This window comes from Anolis sagrei, chromosome 1 (assembly GCF_037176765.1).
Source record: "Anolis sagrei isolate rAnoSag1 chromosome 1, rAnoSag1.mat, whole genome shotgun sequence".
NCBI lineage: Eukaryota > Metazoa > Chordata > Lepidosauria > Squamata > Dactyloidae > Anolis > Anolis sagrei.
The window spans coordinates 8,825,517-8,838,499 of NC_090021.1; the positions used below are offsets into that span (position 1 = coordinate 8,825,517).

A 12,983-nucleotide genomic window follows, 5' to 3' on the forward strand; every position below is an offset into this window, starting at 1 on the left:
CTTCCTTCACTCCCTCTTTTCTTCCTTCCCCTTTTTCTCTCTTCTGCTGTCTCTCTTTTCTTCCTTCTCTCTTTCCTTCTTTCCTTCCCTCCCTCTTTCTCGACATCTTCCTTCCTTCCTTCGCTCCCTCTTTCCTTCCTTCTTTCCCTTTTTTCTTTCCTTCTCTCCTTCCTTCCTTTTCTAACTTTCCTTCCCCCTTTTTCTTTCCCTCCCTCTTTCTCTCCTTTCTTCCTTCTCTATCTCTTTTCTTCCTTCTCTTTGCTTCCATGCTTCCTTCTCCCTTTCCTTCTTTCTTTCCCTCCCTCTTTCTTTTCTTTCTTTCTTTCTTTTTTTCCTCCCCTTCCCTCCCTCTTCCTTTTTTCTGTGTTGTCATCTAGGTTTTCATCATTTAGCTTTTTGGGGCATTTTAAGTCCCTTCTGCTGTGTTTTTTAGTGTTTTTATGAGTGAAGGACATGCATTGGCCTGAGAAATGCAAAGATACAGAATGGGGGACGCCTGGCTCGAGAGCAGTACGTGTGAAAAAGATCTTGGAGTCCTCGTGGACAACAAGTTAAACATGAGCCAACAATGTGATGTGGCGGCAAAAAAAGCCAATGGGATTTTGGCCTGCATCAATAGAAGCATAGTGTCTAGATCTAAGGAAGTAATGCTGCCCCTCTATTCTGCTTTGGTTAGACCACATCTGGAATATTGTGTCCAATTCTGGGCACCACAATTCAAGAGAGATGTTGACAAGCTGGAAAGTGTCCAGAGGAGGGCGACTAAAATGATCAAGGGTCTGGAGAACAAGCCCTATGAGGAGCGGCTTAGGGAACTGGGCATGTTTAGCCTGAAGAAGAGAAGGCTGAGAGGAGATATGATAGCCATGTATAAATATGTGAGAGGAAGCCACAGGGAGGAGGGAGCAAGCTTGTTTTCTGCTTCCTTGGAGACTAGGACGCGGAACAATGGCTTCAAACTACAAGAGAGGAGATTCCATCTGAACATTAGGAAGAACTTCCTCACTGTGAGAGCCGTTCAGCAGTGGAACTCTCTGCCCCGGAGTGTGGTGGAGGCTCCTTCTTTGGAAGCTTTTAAGCAGAGGCTGGATGGCCATTTGTCAGGGGTGATTTGAATGCAATATTCCTGCTTCTTGGCAGGGGGTTGGACTGGATGGCCCATGAGGTCTCTTCCAACTCTATGATTCTATGATTCTATGATTCTAAGTGTCTTGTGTCCAAATTTGGTGTCAATTCGTCCAATGGTTTTTGAGTTCTGTTAATCCCACAAACGTACATTACATTTTTATTTATATAGATTAGTATAAATCTGATAAAAATAGAAGAAGCACAAGTGGCTAAATACCGTTTGACCTAGTTTTGAGCTCCTAATGAAAGTGGACCCAATGTTTTAAATAGTTTTGGTCCAGTTCCCAGGGTGCCCTGCCCCTCTGGAGCTGAAGAAGTGTAGAAGTGGACCAAGAAACGGGGACAATGTTCTTCTTGTGCCAACACCAAGACTCCTCAAGTGAGACTTGCAAGTCTAAAGTAGATTTCCTCAATCTTGCATTCTCCTGGAACACAGCTCCCATGATCTCCACCTGATTGGGAAAAAGTTGTAATCCATCTCATTTGGAGGATGTTGGATTGGGAAGCCTTGTTACAGCATCATGCTCTGAGGCCTTTGCTAGATCTCTCCATTCATGCAAGACAAATGCTCTTGTCCATCCTACTTAAAATTTGCACAGAGTAGTAGTAAACTTTATTCCGGTCGATGACCAGATCATAACACTCCAGATCATGCATGGAGTATAATGGGAAGCCACTTTGAAACTCCTTCCCTTCTCGAGTTTGGGTTCCTGTCTTTGGTATGGCTTTGGTGATCCTCCTCCTCCTTTTTCTCCAACCATTCTTTTTCTTATTTCCTTGAAGGGAGGACCGGCCATACTGAAGTTGTCCGCGTGGTATTCCAGCCAGAAACCATCAGCTTTGAGAAACTGCTCAAGGTCTTCTGGGAGAATCATGACCCAACACAAGGTAGAGTGATGAGCGAGCCAGTATTTAATTATCTTACTAATTACAGCTGGGATAATTAGTGTTGGAGCTGCTCAGAAGAGATGAACCTTGAAATCGCACCACAGCTCCGGAGAGGATGATTACCGGCATTTATTGGCGGGGTGGGGAGGAACGCAGAGCCGGATGCTCGCAATGTCGCCGTTTTCCTACCCCCCATAGCTATTGGTGCTGTGAAAATTCCCACAGAGAACTACACAAGACAGCAGACATTCCTCTCACCTTTGATTATTACAGTTTTCCTCCTTAATGCTCTCTTTTGTCTTTCAAATTAAAGGCCTCTTTCTCTGCAGCTTCCCAGCTGATAATTTCACTCAGGCATGGAGCCTTTTATCCTCTGTGCATTTGGTGTCTGGGTTTTTTTTTTAATCTTCTCAGAATTGCGACAGGTATCTTTTTATGACGAGAGGAGATGAGCGAAAGGTCTGAAGGCATGGGGACTTGGATGCCATTAGCAGCGTCTTGCCAGGGAATTGTCTTAGCTTCTGCTTTGGTTTGGTGGATCTGCCTTGGCTGCCTGCAGGCTGGAAATCCTGGACCCCCGGTGTAAACAGGATTAGTGGCAGTTGAATATGTCTGTTTTGCTCAATAGAAGATTTGTGAGGGTTTTTTTTAAGCACACAGTTGTTTTGCCCTATGTTTGCATTTGTGTTAAGCTTTTAATAGCAATCCACACAGAACTGTGTATGTATTTTTGTGTGTCTGAAAATTTGCATGGCCTTTTGTATGTACTGTATACAGCCAGACCCCAAGTTACAAACATCTGACTTACAAATGACTCATAATGTTTTTGTTTTGTTCTGTCCATTTGAATGGCACGAAACGGAAAGGCCCCTCCTGAAACGAAAATGCAATCGATACGAAAGGCAGATGGGTCTACTTTTCAGATGGATTGCATGGGACCTGGCGGGACCTGCAGCCAAGTGCCGAGTAAGGAGGCCCAAAGTGCCAGACTGCCTGCAACCAAGCGCCGAGTTGCTCCTCACTTGACGCTTGGCTACCAGGCCCCACACAATCCATATGAAAAGGAGGTTTACCTGCCTTTTGTATTGATTGCATTTTCGTTTCAGGAGGGGCCTTTCCGTTTCGTGCCATCCAAATGGACAGAACAAAACAAAAACACGAATTAAACAAATTTCGGGGCCATAAGTAAAATCTATCATTCGGAAAGGGAATCCACTCCTGGGAGAGTTATTATCATGGGGAAAAGGGGTCTCCATGAAGCTTTATCTCCAATCCTTGTTTCCACAGCCAGCCAAATTGTTTAAAATCCAGTGATCACAGGGACAGAAAGTGAGGTGACATCCTCTGAACAGGGGCTCAGATAGCGAAACAAGCACCACAGGGGTGGTGACCGCTATGCTATCCAAAGCTAAAAGATATACATTCCTCCCTCACGTTCCAGAACCACCCGTGATAAGTGAAAAACCGTGAAATAGGGACACTCCCTCCCCTTCCCTCCTCATCCTCTTTATCTTCATCTTCCTCCTCTTCGTCTCCGCCTGGGCCTCTTGCCTCCTCTTGGTGGAGGTGTCGTAGAGCCCAAGAAGCAGGTAAAGAAAGAGGTAAAGAGAGTGAGGGGAGAGGAAGAGCTGCCCCCTCACCCTCTTTACCCCCTCCTCGTGGTCACTGCTGGAGTGTACAGTGTTCCCTTGCACCTGCGAAACAGCGAGTCTGCGGTAAGTGAATCGCGAAGTAGCAAGGGAACACTTTATATATTTGGCTAGAGTTACACTTAAAAACACACAAGTTCTGACATATACAAATTCAACTTAAGAACAAACATAACTTGGTGACTGCCTGTCCTTCTCTATAAGGGTCCTTCTATATAAACATAAATAATTTGTCTGGGTTGGTATGGTTTTTCAAAGAATCTATAACTTGTAGTAGTAAGCTAGATCTTAGTTCCTGGTAAAATGGGCAGTGCAGAAGAATATGCAGGATGGAGTCCAACTGCCCTGTGTTACAGGGGCAAAGCCTCTTGTTGCTCGGTAGACCATTGAGTATTCCTCTATCGAGCGGAGATGGCATAATATTAAGTCTGGCCAGCTTGTATGAAGGGTTCGTGAAAAGAAAAGGTGGCAGAAACTTTCCCACAGGACACAACAAAAAACTTTGTCAAGTTTGCCACCATATTGCATACCAGTCACAAACTGTAATCATGTCAACATGTCAACATTTGCACTAATCGAAGCAATATCTGTTGTTCAGAAACATCTGTAATGTGAGACAAGTCAGATCTGGCAAAATTCCCCTGACATCTTTCTTTGGCCCAACAGAGCAATAAACCAACCCCTATATTTATATTTATCGTGTCATCCGCAACCAGAACATTGTATTACATTTCTAACAGAACAAAACAAACAAACAGGTAAAAAAAAAACACACACACACACAAATTTTGCTAACTTGGTAGCTGATTAAAAGTCCTTTGACCAGTATCTGGCCACTTGGAGTGCCTCTGGTGTTGCTGCAACAAGGTCCTCCATCGTTCATGTGGCAGAGCTCAGGTTGCATTGCAGCAGGTGGTCAGTGGTTTGCTCTTCTCCACACTCTCATGTCGTGGATTCAACTTTGTAGCCCCATTTCTTAGGATTGGCTCTGCATCTCGTGGTGCCAGAGCGCAGTCTGTTCAGCGCCTTCCAAGTCGCCCAGTCTTCTGTGTGCCCAGGGGGGAGTCTCTCATCTGGTATCACCCACGGATTGAGGTGCTGGGTTTGAGCCTGCCACTTTTGAACTCTCGCTTGCTGAGGTGTTCCAGCGAGTGTCTCTGTAGATCTAAGAAAACTATTTCTTGATTTAAGTCGTTGACCTGCTGGCTGATACCCAAACAGGGGATGAGCTGGAGATGTCTCTGCCTTGGTCCTTTCACTATTGGCTGCTACTTCCCGGCGAATGTCAGGTGGTGCAATACCAGCTAAGCAGTGTAATTTCTCCAGTGGTGTAGGGCGCAGACACCCTGTGATAATGCGGCATGTCTCATTAAGAGCCACATCTACTGTTTTAGTGTAGTGAGATGTGTTCCACGCTGGGCATGCGTACTCAACAGCAGAGTAGCATAGCGCAAGGGCAGATGTCTTCACTGTATCTGGTTGTGATCCCCAGGTTGTGCCAGTCAGCTTTCGTATGATATTGTTTCTAGCACCCACTTTTTGTTTGATGTTCAGGAAGTGCTTCTTGTAGGTCAGAGAACGGTCCAGAGTGACTTCCAGGTATTTGGGTGCGCTGCAATGCTCCAGTGGGATTCCTTCCCAGGTAATCCTCAGAGCTCGGGATGCTTGTCTGTTCTTAAGTGAAAGGCACATGTCTGTGTTTTAGATGGATTAGGGATCAGTTGGTTTTCCCTGTAATAGGCAGTTAGAGCACCTAGAGCTTCTGTTCTGCCATCTCAAAGCTCCCTGCTTGAGCGGTAATGGCACGATCATCAGCATAGATGAAACTCTCTTTCCCTTCCGGCAGTGTCTGGTCATTTGTGTAGATGTTGAACATGGATGGAGTGAGCACACTCCTCTGAGGCAAGCCGTTCTTCTGTTTCCGTCATTTGCTTCTCTGGCCCTGGAACTCAACAAAAAAGCTCCTGTTTTGTAGCAGGTTTCCTATGAGACGGGTGAGGTGGTAGTCCTTTGTGATATTATACATTTTTCTCAGGAGGAGGCGGTGGTTCACAGTATCATAAGCCGCTGACAGGTCTATGAAGACAGCTCCTGTGATCTGCTGCTTTTCAAAGCCATCTTCTATGGGCTGAGTCAGGTTCTACACTTGCGATGTGCAACTTTTGCCTTTCCCCTTTGAGTCTCTCTGTGTGTATATTTGGATCAATTGGATCTAGCATGCCTGGAACCGACCCTGAGATTTTAGACATCAGTGCTGGTGGTCCATTTGGGCTTGGCATCTCTCTTTCAGAGCATATGGCAACAGCGTGTGCTCTTTGGCTCTCTATTCCAACAGAAGATGCATCTACCTTCGTCCCGTAACTCTCCAGCACAGGACCTCTCAATTTCCTTGCAATGGAAGCTTCCCAGCTCTTTGGTTCCCTTCAAGAGGCCTTTTCAAGCCCATAATCCCATTTCAGCAGCTGTGATATAAAGTTATAGCAATTAATGACCAAGATGAGCTTCTGGAACCAATCTGAATCCTGTGTGGCTTTAGACAAGCAGGAAGGACTCAAAGATGTTCCTTTTCCCCTAGAAGAACAAATTCACATGCGCACGTATTTCGCTATATACATTTAGTCTTTACTGCTGCTTAGCCTATTTCCCTGAAAGGGCCTGTTTGTTTGTCAATGGGCGGGAAAGGCTGAGCCTTTTATGGATGCTGCGCAAGGACTCTATCATCTGCAAATAATTAGAATCAGACACTAGAAATGACATTGTTTTTCTAATGAGCAGATGTGTCTACTTAGAAGGGAAGAGGAACAGCTGTATCCGTATAAAATGGGAGCGCGGGCCTAAGCTGCCATTATGCATTCTGCTCTAAGCCCATTACTTCCTTTTGATATTTAAAAAAATGGGGAAGGATGAGATCTTTACATAAACTGAATTGGCTTTTATATATTTGCAAGCATTTTTCATCTGGAACCTTGATAGATTCCCAAAAATGGTATCAGGGCTTTTCGTAAAGAGACACTGACCAGATGAAAGGACACGAACATCCACTCTTGGATCCGTTAAAGCAGGAGGATCAAACTCGTTTTCATTGAAGGCCACATTAGCCTTAACGTTGCCTTCAAAGGGCCGGTGAATCCATGGATGGAAAATCTTTGAATCCGGAGGGCTAACTACTGTATATACTTGAGTATAAGCCATGCTTTTCATCCCATTTTTTAAGACAGAAAAGGCTCCCCTTGGCTTATACTCAAGTGAGGTTCCGATGGCAAGCAGAATGGAGGTCCTTTTGTGCCTTCTCTTCTCCTCTGTCCATCCCTCACACCCCTTTCCTCTCCCTCACTTCAGGTGTTTATTTTCCTCAACCCTTGAAGCCCAAGAATGCCCTCCTTTTCTTCTCCAAATTACCCACTAGTTGCTGGGCAGCCCAACATTGCCCATATCCATTTAGATAAACAGAATAGTCCAATCTGTCTGATGACTTAAAGAGTCACTTGCAGATGTTTCGAAGGACTATTTGTGGCATCCAAGGTTGTGTCAGAGAAGAGTTCTATACGATGACCAGGTTACAACAAGGTATCCCGGGTGTAGTTCCTTGTTTCACTGTAGGTGATGAAAACACCTTCTTCAGGTAATGAATTCTTCTTAATATTACAACAGGAAACAAATCTCTGGTCATTTCATTAAGTAACCACATGTTCTTCTGCAGAAGATTGTGTTGTGAGCCAAGGAACTACACCCGGGATACCTTGTTGTAACCTGGCCACCGTGTAGAACTCTTTTCTGACACAATCTTGGATGCCACAAATAGTCCTTCAAAACGTCTACAAGTGACTCTTTAAATCATCAGACAGATTGGACTATTCTGTTTATCTAAATGAATATGGACATTTATCCATGACTAAGAGAGGTTGTTCCTCTATATTGTGTTTTATAAGTAATAAACCTGTCATATGACATCATATTTGAAGTTTCAACAACAATAACACAGTACATTGTGTATCTTAGTAATAGATATCTGTGTTCTATATATTGCAGGCCAACAATGCTGCCAGGAAGGCCACCTCCAGAGCTGAGGAGGCTTTCATTGCGGGATTCCTCTCGAGGCTCCCTGCCAACTGGCCAACCTCCGGCAAACTGGGAGAGAGAAGGGGAAACCGGAGTGGGGAGAGTTGAGCACACGCAGCATCTGAGATTGGGGTGTGGTGCGCGCCACCTGTGCTTTCCCTTGCATGCGCCACATTCTGATCTTGGATGGTGTGTGTGCTCAACTCTCCCCACTCTGACTTCCCTCTCCTGGTGCAAAGCTTGCAGGTCAGCCAGTTGGGAGGGAGCCTTGCACCAGGAGAGGGAGGCAGGAAACAGGAGCATGCATGACACCCAAGATTGGAAGGAAGCCTTGTGGCGCATGCTCCCCCCAAAAAGTGGACAAGTACAAATTAGGTCAGAACCCTGTTGATATGACTGAAAAACTGAGAGGTCAGAGGATTCAGAAATTTTTCAGCTCCTCTTCTATGCCGTGTAGATATGGTGGTGGAGGTCAATACTCATTACCTGGCAGCACATACAGGCAAGCTGTGAATGATGTGAGACTTACGTTGTAAAATCACCTTCTGTTGGCTTTGCCACATGAAAAGTAATATGTGAACAGATCCTGCAAATCTCTGTGAAAAGGAAACTGGTAGCTATAACACATTGGTCAACTGTTGTCTTTCTGAAAAGGTTGTTAAGCAATAGTGTAACAGGGTGGTTGGTTCTAATAACTGATACAAGGAGAAGTGTCAGTCTTAAACCCCTCATTTAAATCCTTACTTAAATCACCGGTGGCACAATGGGTTAAACACTTGGGCTGGCAAGACTGCTGACCAAAAGGTCAGCGGTTCGAATCTGGGGAGCGGGGTGAGCTCCTGTCTGTCAGCTCTAGCTTCTCATGCAGGACACGAGAGAAGCCTCCCACAGGATGGTAACACATCCGTGCATTCCCTGGGCAATGTCTTTGGAGATAGCCAATTCTCTCCCAGTAGAAGCAACTTGCATTTTCTCAAGTCACTCCTGACATTAAATTTTTTTGTTAAATCTTTATTTATTTATTTACAGTATTTATATTCCACTTTTCTCACCCCGCAGGGGACTCAGGGCGGATTACAATGTACACATATATGGCAAACATTCAATGCCAAAGACACACGACATAGACAGACAGTCAGAAACAGGGGCCAAAAACGAAGCTCTTAACTTTTCTGGCTGCCAGAGGAGCTGTCACTTTCATCGTCCATCTGTGACACTGATGAAGTACTTCCGCATTCCCCGCATGCTTTTGCTGTAGTGCTTTGCTGAAGTCTTTTTATGGCCTTGTAAATTAGTTAAATTAGCCTCCCCACACATAGGTGGTACCTAATTTTCCCACTTGACAGATGCAACTGGCTTTCAGGTTGCAAAGGTCGATAACAAGCTACACAATTGGTCAGATGCTCACTCTGACCCAGTCTGGCTTCGAACTCATGACCTTTTGGTCAGAAGTGATCTTCATGCAGCTGACACTCAGCCAGCTGTGCCACAGTCCCGGTGCTTTCCAATTGTGATATAATAACAACAGCAGCAGCAACAACAACAACAATTTTATTTGTTACCCGCCTCTCCTCATGGCTTAAGGCAGTATACAACAAAGTCAAAACATAACAACATAAAATACATACAATACAATACCTATATCAGGACACACCATTATAAAAACATATTCCTAACACAGGGTACAAAGACCAACATATAGTGACAATAGAATGCAAATCCAAAACTCCTGATTCAAAGTTGACTGGGTCTTCAGTTGGGTCTTAAATTCTGATAGCTCATTTAGCTGTCGGGTCTCTTCTGGCATGTCCTTCCACAGTCTTCTTGGGGTGTCCAATGAAGGGTCTTCTGTGGGTCAGCATCCTCCAGAGGACCTCCGTGTCCAAAGGGGCCATGGATTGTATGGGAGAAGGCCATCCTGTAGGTAACCTGGACCCAAACCATGTAAGGCTTTAAAGCTCAAAACCAACACTTTGTAATTTGCCCTGAAACTGATTGGCAAGTAGAGCGAATTTTATCTTAATTTCACAGGAAGCAGTTTTGTATATTCTTTCGTAGCAGCAGCTTACAACTTAAAAAGTGAAAAAATATATTGAGACTTCTAATTATTCCATGATGAAAATTAATCCTAGCATCATCTGGAGAGCAAAGATAGCTCTTAGCTTGGGATATTAACACCTTTTTATGAACAATGTGGCAAAGAGATAGCGTTAATGCAAATACCACTGTCAACTCATTTTGTTCAAAAATGGTTTGATGATGATGATGATCATAATAATCATGTTATTTGTTACCTGCCTCTCCTCATGGCTTAGTATCTTTGAATAATAGAGTTGGAAGAGACCACATAAGCTATCTAGTCCAACTCCCTGTCATGCAGGAAAAGCACAATCAAAGCACCCCAGACAGATGGCTATCCAGCCTCTGTTCAAAAGCTTCTAAGGAAGGAGCTTCCACCACACTCTGAAGCTGAGAGTTCCACTGCTGAGCAGCTCTTTTTATGGTCAGGAAGTTCTTCCTAATATTCAGGTGGAATCTCCTTTCCTGTAATTTGAACCCATTGTTCCGAGTCCTAGTCTCCAGGGCAGCAGAAAACAAGCCTGCTTCCTCTTCCTTATGACTCCCTTTCACATATTTTTATATGGCTCTCATGTCTCCCCTCAACTTTATGTTCTGCAGGCTAAACATAGCCTGCTCTTTAAGATGTTCCTCCTAGAGAATCATGGTTTTCAGACCATTGATCATTTAGTTGTCCTCCTCTGGATACCTTCCAGCTTGTCAATATCTCTTTTGAACTGTCGTGCCCAGAATTGGACACGGTATTCCAGCTGAAGCCTAACCAAAGCAGAATAGAGAGACACAATGTCTTCCCGCGATTTGGACACCAGAGTCCTTTTGATGCAGCCCAAAATCCCATTGGCTTTTAAAGCTGCTGCATCACATTATTGGTTCATGTTCAACTTGTTGTCCATCAAGACTCCAAGATCTTTCTCACGTGGACTGTTGTCGAGCCAGGCATAATCCGTCCTGTATCTTTGTATTTCTGTTTTTCTGTCTAAGTGTAGTGTCTCTCATTTGTCTTCGTTGAAATTCATTTTGTTAGTTTTGGCCCAGCTCTCTCATCTGTCATTTTGAATTCTTAACAGAAAATACTCTTAGTGATCTTAACAGATTAGAGAGATGGGCCAAAACTAACAAAGTGAAATTCAGCAGGGACAAATGCAAGAGACTCCACCTAGGCCGGAAATATGAAATACAAAGATACAGAATGGGGGACACATGGCTCAAGAGCAGTATGTGTGAAAAAGATCTCTGAGTCCTCGTGGACAACAAGTTGAACATGAGCCAACAATGTGATGCAGCAGCAAAAAAAGCCAATGGGATTTTGGCCTGCATCAAGAGGAGCATCATGTCTAGATTCAGGGAAGTCATTCTACCCATGCTCTATTCTGCCTTGGTTAGACCACACCTGGAATATTGTGTCCAATTCTGGGTACTACAATTGAAGGGAGATGTTGACAAGCTGGAATGTGTCCAGAGGAGGGCGACTAAAATGATCAAAGGTCTGCGGAACAAGCCCTATGAGGAGTGGCTTAAAGAGCGGGGCATGTTTAACCTGAAGAATAGAAGACTGAGAGGAGACATGATAGCCATGTATAAATACATGAGAGGAAGTCATAGGGAGGAGGGAGCAGGCTTGTTTTCTGCTGCCCTGGAGACTAGGACACAGAACAATGGCTTCAAACTACAAGAAAGGAGATTCCATCTGAACATTAGGAAGAACGTCCTGACTGTGAGAGCCGTTCAGCAGTGGAACTCTCTGCCCTGGAGTGTGGTGGAGGCTCCTTCTTTGGAAGCTTTTAAACAGAGGCTGGATGGCCATCTGTCGGGGGTGCTTTGAATGCAATTTTCCTTAGCAGGGGGTTCGACTGGATGGCCCATGAGGTCTCTTCCAATTCTATGATTCTATGATTCTCTTCTTAAACCAACAGAACCTACACCATATTTTTGTCTAAACTCTTAGGAAGGTATCCCAATTGCTAAACCTACTTGGATACTAATACCTCAAATGTATTCTTTAAAGTTCAGGTTGCATCTGCAACCAGGTAGTTAGTTTCTGAATCTGTTCTATGGGGTTACTGTGCCTATACTCCATTTGCCAAGCAAGTGGGCTGGCCGTAATGCCAACTCATTAACATGCGGTGACCTTCTCTTCCGAGTTTTCCTTTCCCTTGGCAACTCTTAAGGTCTGTTCACCGAATCGTTACCGTGAGAGATGAGATCAAGCCAGAATGACATGGTACAAATTACTTTGGCTGAATAATCATATGATGAGCTACAGGAAAGGACTTTTATTAGCTTCAACTCAGCAGATATTGATTTGGGTGGGGGGAACGAAAATGGTTGATCAGTATATCAGAAGGCGAGTGACAGCCGTAGAAACCTGTAAATCAGAGAAACAGTTTTATTACCAAAGTAAGAGCTATGAGCTGCCCTTTACAGTTCCACCGCACCATGCCAAGGAGAGCCTCAGATCGTAGTAATTTGTCTCCATTATCACTGGAATCCTTTGTGGATGGAGAGACTAAAAATGGTCCCTTTAGGTCCTTGTCTCTAATGGGGAAGAGGTAGGAACGATACACCTGTGACTCTCCAAATACACTGGAGTGGAACCTAAGAATTACTCATTTCTAGGGTTGTGGGGGAACTCACATAAACATAATGGGCATGAGGTATCAGACTTATTTAGTTTGATAGAAACACCACTGCAAAATAAAGGGGAAGTATATCTAAATCAATAGAACTTTCTCCTTTTTGTATGTATTTGCATGGTCTTCTCTATAATTATATAATTTTGCTGGGTGCATGAGACAAGTCTTAAATTTTCTGAGACTGGGTGTAGGGATGGAAGTACAATACAGGGTATAGAGCCAGCATGGTGCAGCAGTTTGAGTGTTGGACTGTGACTCTGGAGACCCGTGTTTGCGTTACAATTCAGTCATGGAAACTCTCTGGCTGACTTTGGGCTAGTCACATTCTTTCAGCTTCAGAGGAAGGCAAAGGAACCCACCTTCTGAACAAATTTTGCAAAGAAAACTCCATTACAAGTTTACTTTAGAGTCACCTTAAGTTGGAAATGACTTGAAAGCACACAACAACAAAATACATAGGCGTCACCATGGAATTATAAGAGGTTGCATTCAGATGTTCCTCTACTAGAGATTGGCAGGCAGGTTACTGACTGGGGCGCCGTACAGG

The 12,983-nt window shown here is 44.2% G+C and overlaps 1 protein-coding gene across 2 annotated transcripts in view; it reads left to right on the forward strand.

Annotated features, from left to right (window-relative positions):
* MSRA (methionine sulfoxide reductase A) overlaps window positions 1–12,983 on the forward strand; it is a 240,116-nt gene that overhangs the window by 147,884 nt on the left and 79,249 nt on the right. For both annotated transcript variants that reach the window (XM_060754659.2, XM_060754660.2), the window contains exon 4: window positions 1,912–2,016. In XM_060754659.2, the coding sequence (XP_060610642.2) occupies window positions 1,912–2,016 (105 nt within the window). The remainder of the gene's footprint in view (window positions 1–1,911; window positions 2,017–12,983) is intronic.